A 15,524-nucleotide genomic window follows, 5' to 3' on the forward strand; every position below is an offset into this window, starting at 1 on the left:
TCCAGAACTGAGGATCTTTTTTTTTTTTCTTTGAGACAGAGTCTTGCTCTGTCACCCAGGCTGGAGTGCAGTGGCATAATCTCGGCTCACTGCAACTTCTGCCTCCCAGGTTCAAGCGATTCTTCCGCCTCAGCCTCCCTAGTAGCTGGGACTACAGGCCCCCGCCAACATCCCCAGCTAATTTTTGTGTATTTTTAGTAGAGATGGGGTTTTACTATGTCGGCCAGGCTGATCTCGAACTCCTGACCTCGTGATCCGCCCCCCTTGGCTTCCCAAAGTGCTGAGATTACAGGCGTGAGCCACCGCGCCCGGCCAGCTCAGGATCTTTTGGGACGGTCTGCTCACCTCGCAGGAGAGGTGGCTGGCATGAGCAATAGAAGCCCAGAGTAGAACCAGGGCCTTCCGGTTGTTAAGTGGACTTGCTGTGTGACCTCCTTTGAGTCTCTGCCCTCTCTGAGCCTCTCACTCCTCACCTGAGATGAGGGAGTTGGCTGAGGTAATGCCGATCCCCCTCGCAGCTTTGATCTCCTGTGATTCAGGGGCCTGTGTGTCACCTGGTGGCACACAGATGGCAGGGAGGGTGCGAGATGGCCACACATGGGTATGAGGCAGAGCCACAGTCCCCCAGCACGCCCATGGGCTAGTCACTGGGACACACACAGAGCTCACTCACGGCCACAGAGTGGCGGTGGGTTTCCCTCTTTCCTTGTTTCGGTTTGTCTTAGCCTCGGCGCCTCCCTCCCTCCCTCCCTCTCTCTCTCTCTCTCTCTCTCTGGCTCTTTTAGCCTTGGGTTGTTACAATCTCCCTTTCCAAGCCAGCCTCTGTCCCTCTTACTCAACCTGCTTTATGTCTAGGCCTTCCTCCTTCCTCTTCCACAGTCTGGCTTCTCACATTGTCACTCTAGGTATGCACTTCCCGTTGATTTCCTCTTTCTCAGTGGCCTCTCATCCCGCCACCCCTAGCCTTCCTGGGGATGTGAACCCTCTCCCCGCACCTGGGAAGCCTTCTTGGAACCGGGACCCGGGGAATCCCCACGGAAGCCAGTTCCAAAGGGGATGAAAAAGGGGTGTTTCGGGCACTGGGAGAAGCCTGTATTCCAGGGCCCCTCCCAGAGCAGGAATCTGGGACCCAGGAGTGCCAGCCTCACCCACGGTACAATTAGACAGAGGGAAAGGGAGGGAGCCCGGGGGTGGGGGTAGGGGAGGGTGGAGAAGCTTCCGGACTCCTTGGGGTTAAAAGGGAAGGTCTGGCCAGGGGTCCCTGGGCAGAGGATACCAGCGGCGGACCACAGGCAGGGCAGAGGCACGTCTGGGTCCCCTCCCTCCTTCCTATTGGCGACTCCCAGGTGAAGCTAGCTGCACCCCACCCGGGTTGGGGTGGATTGCGAGAGGATGGGTGGGGACCCCCGGGCCACAGGCAGGAGCCGGCTTGGAGCCTCGGTTTCTCCACCTGCGGGACGCGGAAGTCCCCCGCTGTGAGGTTGAGAAAGAGGCTCCCACTGGCTCCGAGCCTCGGATCCCCACCCCGCGCGTGAAGGAGGGGGAAACCTCGGGTGCGGCGTGGCTGCAGCCGGGGTAGCTGGGGCGCGGAGAGCGCTCCGCTCGGGCACAGGGAGGACGGGAAGCTGCGGCGAGGGGCGTCATTAGGGTAATTGTGCCCATTACCGCTGTTCCAGCCGAATCTGCCAGCCCCTGGGGTTATCGGCTGCAGGTCAAAAGGATGCTTGCGGGCTGGGGTGGCCCAGGCTGGGCGTATGAGCACGGCGAGGTGGGGGTCTCTAACGGAGCATCTGTTTTAACCCGTCCCCGCACACACCCCAGTTGATCCTGGTCATGAGAGCCCCGCACCTCCACCTCTCCGCCGCCTCTGGCGCCCGGGCTCTGGCGAAGCTGCTGCCGCTGCTGATGGCGCAACTCTGGGGTGAGGTGGGGGCAGAGGGCGGCGAGAGGCGCGGGTGGGAGGCATGGGCGGGAGGAGAATGTGCTCCTGTCACCAAGCCCCGCGCACCTCTCCTCCCCCGAGACCCCAGCACCCACCCAGCGCTCCGGAGCAGGGCCCGCCCCCAAGTCAGCCGGGCCCTTCTTGTGGCTCGGCCCCTGGGTGTCCCGCCCCACTCAGGCCCCGTCCGATTTCTGCCACCCGGATCCTCGCTCTTCCGTGGACTCTTCGCCGCGTTCTTTCTCCTCTTCTTACGCCGCCCCATCCCGGCCCCGCCCCATTTTACACTATCGTGTTTTTTTTTGAGACGGAGTCTCGCTCTGTCGCCCAGGCTGGAGTGCAGTGGCGCGATCTCGGTTCACTGCAACCTCCGCCTCCCGGGTTCACGCCATTCTCCTGCCTCAGCCTCCCGAGTAGCTGGGACTACAGGCGCCCGCCACCATGCCTGGCTAATTTTTTGTATTTTTAGTAGAGATGGGGTTTCACCGTGTTAGCCAGGATGGTCTCCATCTCCTGACCTCGTGATTCGCCCGCCTCGGCCTCCCAAAGTGCTGGGATTACAGGCGTGAGCCACCGCGCCGGGCTACACTACCGTGTTTTATCCTGAGTCTTGCCTTACCGCTTTTTGCCCTCTCCCCTCACTTTTTTTCTCTTTTTCTTTCTTTCTTTCTTCCTTTCTTCCTTCCTTTCTTTGTTTCTCTCTCTCCTTCTTTCTCTCTCTTTCTTTTTCTTTTCCTTCCTTCCTTCTTCCTTTCTTCCTTTCCTTTCTTTCTTATTTTACTTTCTCTCATTTTTTCTTCTTTCTTGTTTCTTTCTCTCTCCTTTCTTTTCTTTTCTTTTTCTTTTTTTCTTTTTTTTGAGACAGGGCTGTGCTCCGTCTCCATGGCTGGAGTGCAATGGTCCAACCAGAGCTCACTGCAGCCTCGACCTCCTGGGCTCAAGCGATACTCAGCCTCCGGAGTAGCTGGTACTACAGGCATGCACCACCACATCTGGCTTTTTTTTTTTTTTTTTTTTTTTTTTTTTGTGGGGCCCCCCCGCTCCCCCCCCCCGGGGTGGCAGTTGCCCCACCCTCTCCCCTTTCTCCCCCCCTCCTTCTGCGGGCCCCCGCCTCTGGGCTCAAGCGATCCTCCCACCTCAGCCTCCCAGGTAGCTGTGACTACAGGCGCATGCCTCCGCGACTACTTTTTGTTGTTGTTGTTGTAGAGACTAGGTCTCGCTGTGTTGCCCAGGCTGGTCTTGAATTTCCGAGCTCAAGCGGTCCAACCGCCTCGGCTTCCCAAAGTGCTGGGATTACAGGCGTAAACCACTGTGCCCCACCCCTCTCCCGGTTTTCAATCCCGTTTTGTTATGCCCACCCCTTCTTCTCCCCGATCCCCGAGTTCTATCCTCGCTCCCTTACCTCCCCGCCGCGTTCAATCCCCGCCCCTCTATCGACCAGCGGCGTTCTAGCCAGCTCTCTAGGGCGCTGCGTTCAGTCCCTGCCCTCCAGACCCACCCTATTCTGTCTCATTACTCCACGCTACCCTATCCCAGCTTCCTTCCACTTTCACGCGCTTCTTCTCCTCCCATTCCCTTCGGTGCACGCGAAACCCCCAATATTTCCCTACCACCCTCGCGTTCTGGCTGCGTCCCCCGTCCCCGAACGCAGTCCAGTCCCACAGCCCAGCTCCGACCCCAAACCCAGCCCCTGCCCTCCGTGCTTTGATCCCGTCCCCTTTCTTTCTCCAGCCGCAGAGGCGGTGCTGCTCCCCCAAAACGACACGCGCTTGGACCCCGAAGCCTCTGGCGCCCCGTGCGCGCGCGGCTCGCAGCCCTGGCAGGTCTCGCTCTTCAACGGCCTCTCGTTCCACTGCGCGGGTGTCCTGGTGGACCAGAGTTGGGTGCTGACGGCCGCGCACTGCGGAAACAAGTAGGAGGAGATCCATCCCCGAGGACGCCACGGGGGGCTGTGGAGGCGGCCTCCAGGAAGGAGCGGGCAGGGCCGGGGCTCTCGGAACTCCCACAGCTGGAGGTGCGGTCCCTGGTGTCCTTCCAGCAGGAGGAGAGACGGGCCTTGCGCTGTGGCCGCCAGGGGGCGGTGTGGTCCTTCTCCGCATTTCTGGGCCCGTCACTCCTGTCCCGCTGATTCTCCTTGAGCTCTAGGAGGAGGTGGTTGCCTGCAACGGATAGAAGCCAGGGTCCGTGTGGTCAGGAATTTAGAACTAGAGGAAAAGGTTCACTTCGTGAGTCCCCACTGAAGGAGGAAGGGCTGGGTATTACCACAGAGAAAATGTGGAGTAGGGCCGGGATCGGTGCCTCATGCCTGTAATCCCAGCACTTTGGGAGGCCGAGGCCGGTGGATCACCTGAGGTCAGGAGTTCGAGACCAGCCTGGCCAACATGGTGAAACCCCTTCTCAACTAAAAATACAAAAAAAAAAAAAAAAAAAGAAAAAAGGAAAAAAAAAAAAAAAAAGCTGGGTGTGGTGGCAGGTGCCTGTAATCCCAGCTACTCAGGAGGCTGAGGCAGGAGAATCGCTTGAACCTGGGAGGTGGAGGTTGCAATGAGCCGAGATTGTGCCATTGCTTTCTAGGCTGGATGACAAGAGCGAAACTCTGTTTCAACAAAGAAAAGAAAAAGAGAAAAGAAAATGTGGAAGGCTTACCTAGGTGTCCAGGACCCCAGCCCTCCTCAATTCCTGCAGATCCTTGGAGCTCAAACAACTGAATCCTCCTCCCCATGTCCACTGAGGTCCCCTTCTCCCCCAAGACCCTCTTCTCTCAGACCCCTCCTATCTCCGGGCCCTGGTATCTGCCCTCACGCCAGTCCTTATGAAGGGTTTGCCTTCACATGCCTCTTCCTTCCCCCAGGCCACTGTGGGCTCGAGTCGGGGATGACCACCTGCTGCTTCTTCAGGGCGAACAGCTCCGCCGGACTACTCTGTCTGTTGTCCATCCCAAGTACCACCAGGGCTCAGGCCCCATCCTGCCAAGGCGAACTGATGAGCACGACCTCATGTTGCTGAAGCTGGCCAGGCCCGTAGTGCCAGGGCCCCGCGTCCGGGCCCTGCAGCTTCCCTACCGCTGTGCCCAGCCCGGAGACCAGTGCCAGGTCGCTGGCTGGGGTACCACGGCTGCCCGGAGAGGCAAGAGCTGGGGCTCTGAGGCCGGAACCTCAGGAGGAGGGGACTGAGGGCCTGAACCCCTGGGTCTGAGGAAGGACGGGCTGGGGACTGGACTCCTGGATCTGAGGGAGGAGGGGCTGGGGTCCTGGACTCCTGGGTCTAAGTGGGTGAGGGGCTGGGGTCCTGGATGCCTGGGTCTGTGAGTCTGAGGGGAGGAGAGGCTGGGGGCCTGGACTCCTGGGTCTAAGTGGGGGAGGGGCTGGGGCCAGGATTCTTGAGTCTGAAGGAGGAGGGGCTAGGGCTTAGGATAGAAACAGTCTTGTATCTGGACTCCTGGCTCCCCAAGGATTGGGGGCTGGGCCCACGGATTACTGGCATATTCTCCCTTTAGTGAAGTACAACAAGGGCCTGACCTGCTCCAATGTCGCTATCCTGAGCCCTAAAGAGTGTGAGGTCTTCTACCCCGGCGTAGTCACCAACAACATGATATGTGCCGGACTGGACCGGGGCCAGGACCCTTGCCAGGTAGGATCTGAACAGGGAGAGTCTCTGACTCCTAGGAGGGAGGACAGGGAGGTTATGGGAAAAGAGCAGACCCTGTTCCCACTCCCCAACTCCATTCCCAAACCCATCCTTGACCCCAGCTCTTACCCAGATCTAACCCCCTTCTCATCCCTATCCTCAATCCCATTTCCACCCTAACCCCATCCCATTCCTGTCTCCAAGCCCATCTTCATCCCTCACCTTCCATTTCCACCCTAACCCCACCCCATTCCTGTCTCCAAGCCCATCTTCATCCCCTCACCTTCCATGAACTACAGTCCCAACCCCAGTCTCCCTGCGTCTTCATTCTCATCCCCCAGCCGAACCCCCATAACCTGAAGTCCACCTCCATTCCTACCCTCCAGCCTCATACCTAATTCCAACCCCATCCCATCCTCGTCTTTATCCCAACCCAACCCCTTCCTTCCCCACCACTGCCCCAGATCCCAAAGTGACAGCTCTCACGTTGGCACATTTATTTGATCTCTCCTTTCTGCCACCCCCAGAGTGACTCGGGAGGCCCCCTGGTCTGTGACGAGACCCTCCAAGGCATCCTCTCATGGGGTGTTTACCCCTGCGGCTCTGCTCAGCATCCAGCTGTCTACACCCAGATCTGCAAATACATGTCCTGGATCAATAAAGTCATACGCTCCAACTGATCCAGATGCTACGCTCCAGCTGATCCAGATGTTATGCTCCAACTGATCCAGATGCCCAGAGGCTCCGTCATCCATCCTCTTCCTCCCCAGTCGGCTGAACTCTCCCCTTGTCTGCACTGTTCAAACCTCTGCCACCCTCCACACCTCTAAACATCTCCCCTCTCACCTCATTCCCCTGCCCATCCCCATTCTCTGCCTGTACTGAAGCTGAAATGCAGAAAGTGGTGGCAAAGGTTTATTCCAGAGAAGCGAGGAAACTGGTCATCACCCAGTCTCTGAGAGCAGTTATTGGGGTCACCCAACCTGACTTCCTCTGCCACTCCCCGCTGTGTGACTTTGGGCAAGCCAAGTGCCCTCTCTGAACCTCGGTTTCCTCATCTGCAAAATGGGAAAAATGACATGCCTACCTCTTAGACATGTTGTGAGGAGACTATGATATAACATGTGTATGTAAATCTTCATGGGGATTGTCATGTAAGGCTTAACACAGTGGGTGGTGAGCTCTGACTAAAGTTTACCGATTGTCATGATCTGACCACGTCCCAGTGAGAGCGTGTGTCCAGGGAAGAAGTGCACGGGGTAGCCCCCTATCCCAACCTTCCATCCCCATCCCTTAGGGATGATGGAAGAATCATTTTCCCCACCCTAGTTCCAAGTCCCAGGAACCACCTTTTAACCACTTCCTTCTCATCTCCCACTGTTTCCCACTTCTGGTTCCACCCAACACCAGTTCCTCCTGTCTTGGCAGGAGCTAGGCTGGCCCTGAGTCATATAGCACCTTCTCTGCCTTCATGGGGCCACTGGAACTCAAGAGACCTCACCTTGCTTCCATCCCAACCTCTAAGACCAGAGGTCCGAGGGGGTAGTGAAGATTGGGGAACTCTTGCCACCTCAACTGCCCAGTTTGTGCCAAGAAACCTCCCTCTGACATTTAGGGGAAAATCTTTGGTTTGTCTGTTATTAATTGGCTGTGAGATTTTTGTCCTGAAAACTTGGGAGGAGAAATTGTTTGACTCTCCCTGAAATTGGGGGAGGGGAGGGGAGTTAATACACAGAATCCAGGTAAAGCTAATAGAAGTTTGAGTGTCCACTGGGTGTGGTGGCTCACGCCTGTAATCCTAGCACTTTGGGAGGCCAAAGAAAGCAGATCATCTGAGGTCAGGAGTTCGAGACCAGCCTGGCCAAAATGGCGAAATCCCATCTCTACTGAAAATACAAAAACTAGCCAGGCATGGTGGCAGGCGCCTACAATCCCACCTACTTGGGAGGCTGAGGCAGAAGAATCACTTGAACCCGGGAGGCGGAGGTTGCAGTGAGCTGAGATTGCACCATTGCACTCCAGCCTGGACGAAACAGCGAAACTCCATCTCAAAAAAAGAAGTTTGAGTGTCTCAGCTTATCCTGAACTTTGAAGCAGTAACATAAGCTAGCTGAATATAGGCACAACAGAAATTTCCCAGCACAGGGTTTTTGTGTTTGCTTGTTTGTTTGTTTGTCCTTTCGGTTACCAATTTATGGAGCATCTATTATGTGCCAGGCCCAGTGCTGGGTGCTGGGGACATACGTAGGGGTGATCACAAGGTACCTCCCCCTGCAATGCCCACAGGAGGTTGATGTACAAGGTCTGAGCACAGAGTCTGGTACACAGCTCCCTTCCGTGGCCTCTTTCCTATTCTGCCCCCATTAGCACACCCAGGAAATGTCAGTCAGGCATATCAGCTGGGTTTGTCATCCAAAGATCAGAAGCGAGGTCAGTGGAAACTTGAAAATTTGATTCATTTTTAAAGGCAACTCACCCGTCCCTTTAGTCACTCCACAATGTTTATCGAGCCACATCTTATGCCAGGCCTCAAAGATGAATCAGACCAGGCAGTACCCTCAAGGAGCTGCTAGTTAGGTTGGGGAGACAGGCCAGGCTTACATTCCTGTCATTCAGGTCTCCACTCAAAAGTCACCTCCTCCAGGAAGCCTTCCTGAATTGCCCAGGCTATAGGAGTCCACTTTTGGTTATCCAGTCCCGATGCTCTGTTTATTTTTTTTTAATAGCACCTATTATACCTGAAATTATCTCATTTATGTTTACTTGATAATGGTCTATGTCACCCTTCCCCACAAATTCCGTGAGGGCAGTGATTCAGATATTTGTTCACTGTGATTTGCTAAGCACCTGTATTGTGCCCAGCACAAAGAAGTCACCCCCGTTGCTGTGTGAACACATAACACAAATAGATCAGTGCTGTAACAGAAGGGGGTATGGGGTGCACCCCACCAAGTCCACAGGCTGTGCCTGAAGGAGTCAGGAAAGGCTTCTCAATGAGGGGACATTTGTGCAGGGGTTTAAAGGACAAGTAGGAGTTCACCAGGTAGAGAAGGAAATGCATTTCAATCACTTTGCTGTATGACTTTGAGCAAATTACTTGAATGCTCTCTCTTCCTCAGTTTTCACGCTGTGAAATGAAGACACCTGCTTAATTAGACTCTCGTGAGAGTTAAATGAGATAGGCCAGGTGCAGTGGCTCACACCTGTAATCCCAGAACTTTAGGAGGCTGAGGTGGGTGGAATGCTTGAGCTCAGGAGTTTAAGATCAGCCTGGGCAACATAGTGAAACCTCGTCTCTACTAAAAAAAAAAAAAAATGAGCCCCCGCATGGTGGTGCACACCTTGTAGTCCTAGCTACTCAGGAGGCTGAGGCAGGAGGAATACTTGAGTCCAGGAGGTTGAGGCTGCAGTGAACTATGATCATGCCACTGCACTCCAGCCTTGGCAACAGAGACCCTGTGTCAAAAAACAAAAAACAACAACAGAAGGATAATTAAATGAGATAATATACATGCAAAGTTTACCTAACACCAGGCACTGAGAACACAGTCGATAAAGGTAGCTATTGAAATGCTCCTTTTTTTTATTATTATTATTTTTCTTTTGAGAGTCTTGCGCTCTGTTGCCCATGCTGGAGTGCAGTGGCATGATCTAGGCTCACTGTAACCTCTGCCTCCCAGGTTCAAGCAATTCTCCTGCCTCAGCCTCCCGAGTAGCTGGGATTACAGGCCGCCCACCACCACGCCTGGCTAATTTTTGTGTTTTTAATAGAGTCGGAGTTTCACCATGTTGGCCAGGCTGGTCTTGAACTCCTGACCTCAAGTGATCCACCCGCCTCGGCCCCCCAAAGTGTTGAGATTACAGGCGTGAGCCACCGTTCCTGGTCTAAAATGCTGTTAATAGCAGTTAAGGTGGCACTTAGCACATAGTGGATACCCAGTCCCCGATCTCAAGGACTTCCCTGTCTGGAAAGGCAGTGAGACAGCTGCAGGCAAGGGTGAAATGAGCTATGATAAAGGCACCGCAGGTTTCTGCAGGGGATGGAGAGACATTGAACATTTACCATGTGTCAGACACCGTTGTGCTTCATGTGTGTAAATTTGCTTAATCCCCCCAACAACCCTCGTTATTACTGCTACTTAACAGATGGAGCAGGCCAGGTATGGTGGCTCACGCCTGTAATCCCAGCACTTTGGGAGGCCGAGGCAGGCGGATCGCGAAGTCAAGAGTTCCAGACCAGACTGGCCAACATGGTGAAACCCCGTCTCTACTAAAAGTACAGAAATTAGCCAGGCGTCTTGGCGCACGCCTTTAGTCCCAGCTACTTGGGAGGTCGAGGCAGGAGAATTGCTTGAACCCAGGAGGCAGAGGTTGCAATGAGCTGAGATCGCGCCACTGTACTCCAGCCTGGGTGACAGAGCAATACTCCATTTTGGAAAACAAACAAACAAACAAACAAAAAACAGATGGAGCAACTGAGAGAGGTCTGGTGACTTGCCCAAAGTCACACACCTCATCACTAATCACACCTAATCATTGAGATTTGGACACACATGGTCCAGTTCCAGAGTCCATGCCCCAAACCATGACGACATAGTGAGAGAACATTCAGGGGGATCCCAGACCCAGCTTCATAACCAGGCCTGTGGGCGGGAAGTGGAAGGGATTATAAGTGCCCAGGGGAGGCAAAGATGGACTCTGCCTGAGGAAATCAGAGATTTCCTGGAGGAGGGAGCATTGAGGTTGGGTGTTGAAGGATGAGTGGGAGTTCACCAGGAAAAGAAGGATATGGAGAAAGACATTCACTCATTCAATGAACATCTCCTGAGGACTTCTGCAAGCCCTGTTACGCCTGGAACAGGGTGACGCTGGGACACACAGATGAGTCAGACCTGGGCCCAGCCCTCCAGAAGCTGTCCACCTGGTGAGAAGGAATGATGAGGAGAGAGGCAGGGAGGATGGGGTGATGGAAAGGACAATGGGGTGGGGGGCAGGGAGATGGATGAAAAAAATGTATAGCAAACGTTCTCAGGATTTGGCAAAGATCAGGATGTATTAAGAGAGAGCACAGGGCACTTGCTACCTGGAAGGTTGGGCACCTGGGTCCTTGGGTGGTGGAGCTGTGGGGAAGGGGGCAAGTTATGACAAGAGTGGGTTAATCCAGATGGAACCAGATTTCCCAACATTCTAGGAGAGAGCCTTGTCCTTGTGGGAAGAGGCCCAAATCCCCAAGGCAGGGAAGGTTCTGCGAGGTGTGTAAACCTGTGCAGCTGCCTGTGGTCTCTGCCTTGCTCCACCCGGATTTCCCTCAATCTTTCTCATGTTCTCTCTCCTCCTCCCGCTCTTCCTCTCATCTTAGGTCCTTCTGTGCCTGTACCTCCCTCTCTTTGTATCTTTTGCTCTTGTGTCTGAGTCCTGACTCTGTGTCCCACCCCTAGCCTCCTTTCTGGGCGGTCCCCCTGCACATCCCTCCAGCCTGCCCTGGGAGGTTGGTCTCTGCACACCACTGCTTTATCCAAAATAAACCTGCTGCACCCCAGGACCTTAGGCCTCAAGGATCTTCCTCCTTTTCCAGGACACAAAAGATTCTGTACCTTGTAGCCTAAGGTGATGAGGAATGAGGGCTCCTACTCTGAAGACCCCAGAGGAGGTGCCCACAACCTCTCCACACCCCCAGCACTCCTCCTCCATTCAGTCAAGCTCTGGCCCAGCAAGCTGCCAGTTCATCCCAAAAGGGGGGTCTCCCTGCACTTACCTCCTCTCCCAAGGCCCCTGTCACAGCCCCAGGGCTTCCCCCTCCCCCAGGGACATTTCCCAACCCTGATTAATCACAGGGGCGGCCCCATGGAGGAGGAAGGAGATGGCATGGCTTACCATAAAGAAGCACTGGACGCCGGGTGCACGTTCCAGGATCCAGGTGCCCAGGGGTCATGAAGCTGGGACTCCTCTGTGCTCTGCTCTCTCTGCTGGCAGGTGAGGCTCCCGGGCTGGCTGCCCCTTCATGGCTGTACTAAGGTCATCTTGCTCTTCCCTCCCATCCCAGGCTTCTGCCTCCTGCCCTCTAGGCTTCTCAGCATCCTCTCCCTGTCCTCCCAACCTGCTCTTTGCTGACCCCTTTGTCCCTCGTCCCCACCCCAGGGCATGGCTGGGCAGACACCCGTGCCATTGGGGCCGAGGAATGTCGCCCCAACTCCCAGCCTTGGCAGGCCGGCCTCTTCCACCTTACTCGGCTCTTCTGTGGGGCGACCCTCATCAGTGACCGCTGGCTGCTCACAGCTGCCCACTGCCGCAAGCCGTGAGTGACCTGGGCTGGCCACGCTGGGGAGGGGCAGAGGCTGGGGGTCAGGATAAGGTGAGGGGTGCTATAGGCCAGAAGTGCGGAGCCTCCACTTCTGATACCACAAGTTCAACTCTTAGAATTAGGAAGGGTAGCCTTCCAAATCCTAAAATTCTAGAGACCGACAATACCTCATTTAAGGAGTCTAAGATTCGAAATTTAGGTTCTTTGAATCTGAGACTGACCCAGAGAAATCCAGAATCGTAGAATCCTAAAATCTTGAATTTATGAAATTCTGCAATAGCCTCAGCAAATTCTAAAATCATAGATTCGCAGACTATTAGAATCTTAGCAGTCTGGGTCAGCACCGCCCAGAGGAATTATGATGCCAGCCACGTGTGTAAGTTTAAATTTCTGGTGGATGCATTTAAAAAATAAGGAATGAGTAAGATTAATTCTAATAGATTTAACTTGACATACCCAAAAACTTATTTTGACATGTAATCAATTTTTAAACAAGTATGAATGGTACAGTTTACTTTTGTTTTGGTACTAAGCCTTTGAAATCTGTTCTGTATTTTACGCATATAGCCTGTTACAAAATGGACTAGCCACATTTCAAGTGTTCAATAGCCATAATGGCTAGTGTGACCCTAGAATCTTAAATTCAGAGCTTTCTAGATTCATTGAATATTGAAACTCGCAGTACTAGAATCTTTGATTCACAGTATCCTAGAATATTGAGATTCAGATAATTCTGTAGTCTTAAACTATTTGAATCCCAGACTCTTAAATTTCTAAGGTTATAGATTTACAGAATGATGACATTCTATCTTTTTTTTTTTTTTTTTTTTTGAGACAGAGTCTCCCTCTGTCGCCCAGGCTGGAGTGCAGTGGCGCAATCTCAGCTCACTGCAACCTCCGCCTCCCGGGTTCAAGCAATTCTCCTGCCTCAGCCTCCTGAGTAGCTGGGATTACAGGTATGCACCACCATGCCAGGCTATTTTTTTTTTTTTTTTGTATTTTTAGTAGAGACAGGGGTTTCACCATATTGGCCAGGCTGGTCTCGAACTCCTGACCTTATGATCTGCCTGCCTCGGCCTCCCAAAGTGCTGGGATTACAGGCATGAGCCACTGCTCCCGGCCAAAATTCTAGTCTTTTTGTCCCAGAACATTAAAATTCTAGGTTCAAATCTTAGATTTAATTCAGATAATGTTAGAATCCTGGAGTTTTTTGATCCAGGGGAATCTGGAATGTTAGAATCTTGGATTCATAAAACTCTAAACCTTGAGCCTCTAGATTCTAGAATCATGGATAATAGTGTGTCAGAATCTGGGAATTCTAGAATCTTAGATTCTGGGCATTCTAATAGTATCCTGGAATCCACCTGATGCAGGAATCCTCTCTCCATTGCCTCTGAAAAGTGACCATCCATACTGTTCCCATTTTCTTCCCTCCTTGAATAAAGCACTGATTCTGGTAAGAGATGCTGTGTGAGAATTTCCCATCATGCATTGCTCCATGATGGGACCTCCTTTAACTTAAGCCTATACATCAGACTGGGAGAACGATGTTCAGATTTCAGCCGAAAGTGAAGCAGGAGAAATGCAGAGATATGAAGGTGGAAGAGAGTCAGAGGCAGGGGAAGGGTAGGGGGATGAGGGGATGTAGGGGTGAGGACTACTTTTCCAGATCCAGAGCCAAGACAGCAAGAATGACAGAGAGAGACAGACGCAGATGTTTCTGGTTCCCCAACCCTGAATTCGCAGTCATTAGCCTGCTGCCTAATGTCAGAGGTCAGAGGCTGGGGAATGGACTTATCAACCCTGAAAGGATCCCAGCTGTCTAGGGCATGGACCAGAAGTGGAACAAGTGCACCGAGACTGTGGTGAGGGCTTAAGGTTAGACACCAGGAAGACATGCATTGAAGGGTGAAGGATATGATAGACAGGAAAAGCTGAGGCCAGAGATGACCACCAGTTTGGGGATTTTCCATATCCCATCCCCTTTCATACACATGCACACGTATACACAGCACTCAGACATACAGAGCCGCTCCCACAGAAGCCACCAGACCTGTGGGGGCAGGGGTGGGGCTGTTGTTATGCGGTAGGTGGGGTCCCCCATGCCCACACCGTTCCTAGGGACCCAAGTCACCACCAAGGCTCCAGGTGAGTAGGGAGGAAGGTGGCTCACTCAGCCTGGGACTAGGAGCAGGTGCTTTGTGGGGAGAGCTACAAAGATGGAAACACACAAAACATCAGAGTGGGGACCAGGGACCCAGAGGAGCTGTGTGCCTGGCTTAAAATCACAGTACCCTGGGCCAGACATAGACGATGAGGGTGCAGAGAGGGTGTGTGGCTTGCGGAGGGTCACACAGCACTCCGATGGACAGGAAAAGAGGGCTGGGGCTGAAAGGACCTTTACCTTCCCCCCGGCTTGACCTCTGAGGCCTGTCCCAGCAGGTATCTGTGGGTCCGCCTTGGAGAGCACCACCTCTGGAAATGGGAGGGTCCGGAGCAGCTGTTCCGGGTTACAGACTTCTTCCCCCACCCTGGCTTCAACAAGGACCTCAGCGCCAATGACCACAATGACGACATCATGCTGATCCGCCTGCCCAGGCAGGCACGTCTGAGTCCTGCTGTGCAGCCCCTCAACCTCAGCCAGACCTGTGTCTCCCCAGGCATGCAGTGTCTCATCTCAGGCTGGGGGGCCGTGTCCAGCCCCAAGGGTATGACCTGGCCCAGAACTCTCTCTGAAACTTCATGCCCGGGATCTGGCTCCCTCACCCCTCTGTCTCTGCCTTTTCATCTCTGTCTTCTCCTTTTCTCTCTCTCTGTCAATCTATCTGCCAATCGATATATTTAATCAAATATAAGATGCTAGCATTTTTAAGATGTGCCATTATTGCATGAACTGAGAAGAAGGGGAAGAAGAAGGAGGAGGAGAAGAAGAAGAAAAAGAGGAGGAGGAGGAGGAAAGATCCCATTGGATCCCATTGATTATATAACACCATTTTCTGGAAGACACATTCTAATTTCAGAGTGTTTGTTTGTTTGTGTTTGAGGCAGGGTCTCACTTTGTTGCTCAGGCTGGAGTGCAGCGGTGTGATCACGGCTCACTGCAGCTTTGAACTGGGCTCAAGCGATCCTCTTGCCTCAACCTCCCAAGTAGCTGGGATTACAGACATGCACTGCCACATCCCACACCCGGGTCATTTTTTTTAATTATTTATTATTATTATTATTTTTTGTATTTTTAGTAGAGACAGGGGTTTCACCATATTGGCCAGGCTGGTCTCGAATTCCTGACCTTGTGATCTGCCCGCCTCGGACTCCCAAAGTGCTGGGATAACACGCATGAGCCACTGCACCCAGCCAAAATTCTAGTCTTTTTTAAATCTAGTCAAATCTTAGATTTAATTCAGATAATGTTAGAATCCTGGAGTTTTTTGATCCAGGGGAATCTGGAATGTTAGAATCTTGGATTCATAAAACTCTAAACCTTGAGCCTCTAGATTCTAGAAACATGGATAATAGTGTGTCAGAATCTGAGAATTCTAGAATCTTAGATTCTGGGCATTCTAATAGTATCCTGGAATCCACCTGATGCAGGAATCCTCTCTCCACTGCCTCTGAAAAGTGACCATCCATACTGTTTCAATTTTCTTCCCTCCATGA

General features: G+C 53.1%; 2 protein-coding genes across 3 annotated transcripts in view; both read left to right on the plus strand.

The window, feature by feature from the left end:
- The first annotated feature begins 875 nt into the window (after positions 1-875).
- Positions 876-8,318, plus strand: KLK10 (kallikrein related peptidase 10). 2 transcript variants are annotated; one of them, XM_032169057.2, is made up of 6 exons: positions 876-905; positions 1,822-1,921; positions 3,671-3,851; positions 4,791-5,065; positions 5,436-5,569; positions 6,094-8,318. In XM_032169057.2, exons 2-6 carry the CDS (start codon positions 1,834-1,836, stop codon positions 6,244-6,246), a joined length of 831 nt encoding a protein of 276 aa, XP_032024948.1. In that variant the 5' UTR covers positions 876-905; positions 1,822-1,833; the 3' UTR covers positions 6,247-8,318. The 2 variants fall into 2 exon arrangements, with proteins under 2 accessions (XP_032024948.1, XP_032024947.1); XM_032169056.2 differs by lacking the exon at positions 876-905 and adding an exon at positions 1,112-1,153.
- Positions 8,319-11,451: 3,133 nt separating this feature from the next.
- KLK9 (kallikrein related peptidase 9) overlaps positions 11,452-15,524 on the plus strand; it is a 19,779-nt gene continuing 15,706 nt past the window's right edge. The window contains exons 1-3 of the mRNA XM_032169059.2: positions 11,452-11,539; positions 11,705-11,861; positions 14,310-14,575. Coding sequence (XP_032024950.1) covers positions 11,497-11,539; positions 11,705-11,861; positions 14,310-14,575 — 466 coding nt within the window. The 5' untranslated portion in view covers positions 11,452-11,496. The remainder of the gene's footprint in view (positions 11,540-11,704; positions 11,862-14,309; positions 14,576-15,524) is intronic.

Source organism: Hylobates moloch, unplaced genomic scaffold (genome assembly GCF_009828535.3).
Source record: "Hylobates moloch isolate HMO894 unplaced genomic scaffold, HMol_V3 SCAFFOLD_12, whole genome shotgun sequence".
Lineage (NCBI taxonomy): Eukaryota > Metazoa > Chordata > Mammalia > Primates > Hylobatidae > Hylobates > Hylobates moloch.

Coding starts and splice junctions, on each gene's coding strand:
- KLK10 (XM_032169057.2), top strand. CDS start 1,834: ATGAGAGCCCCGCACCTCCACCTCTCCGCCGCCTCTGGCGCCCGGGCT. Junction 5,066..5,435: donor TACCACGGCTGCCCGGAGAG/GCAAGAGCTGGG, acceptor TTCTCCCTTTAG/TGAAGTACAACAAGGGCCTG. Junction 5,570..6,093: donor GGGGCCAGGACCCTTGCCAG/GTAGGATCTGAA, acceptor TGCCACCCCCAG/AGTGACTCGGGAGGCCCCCT.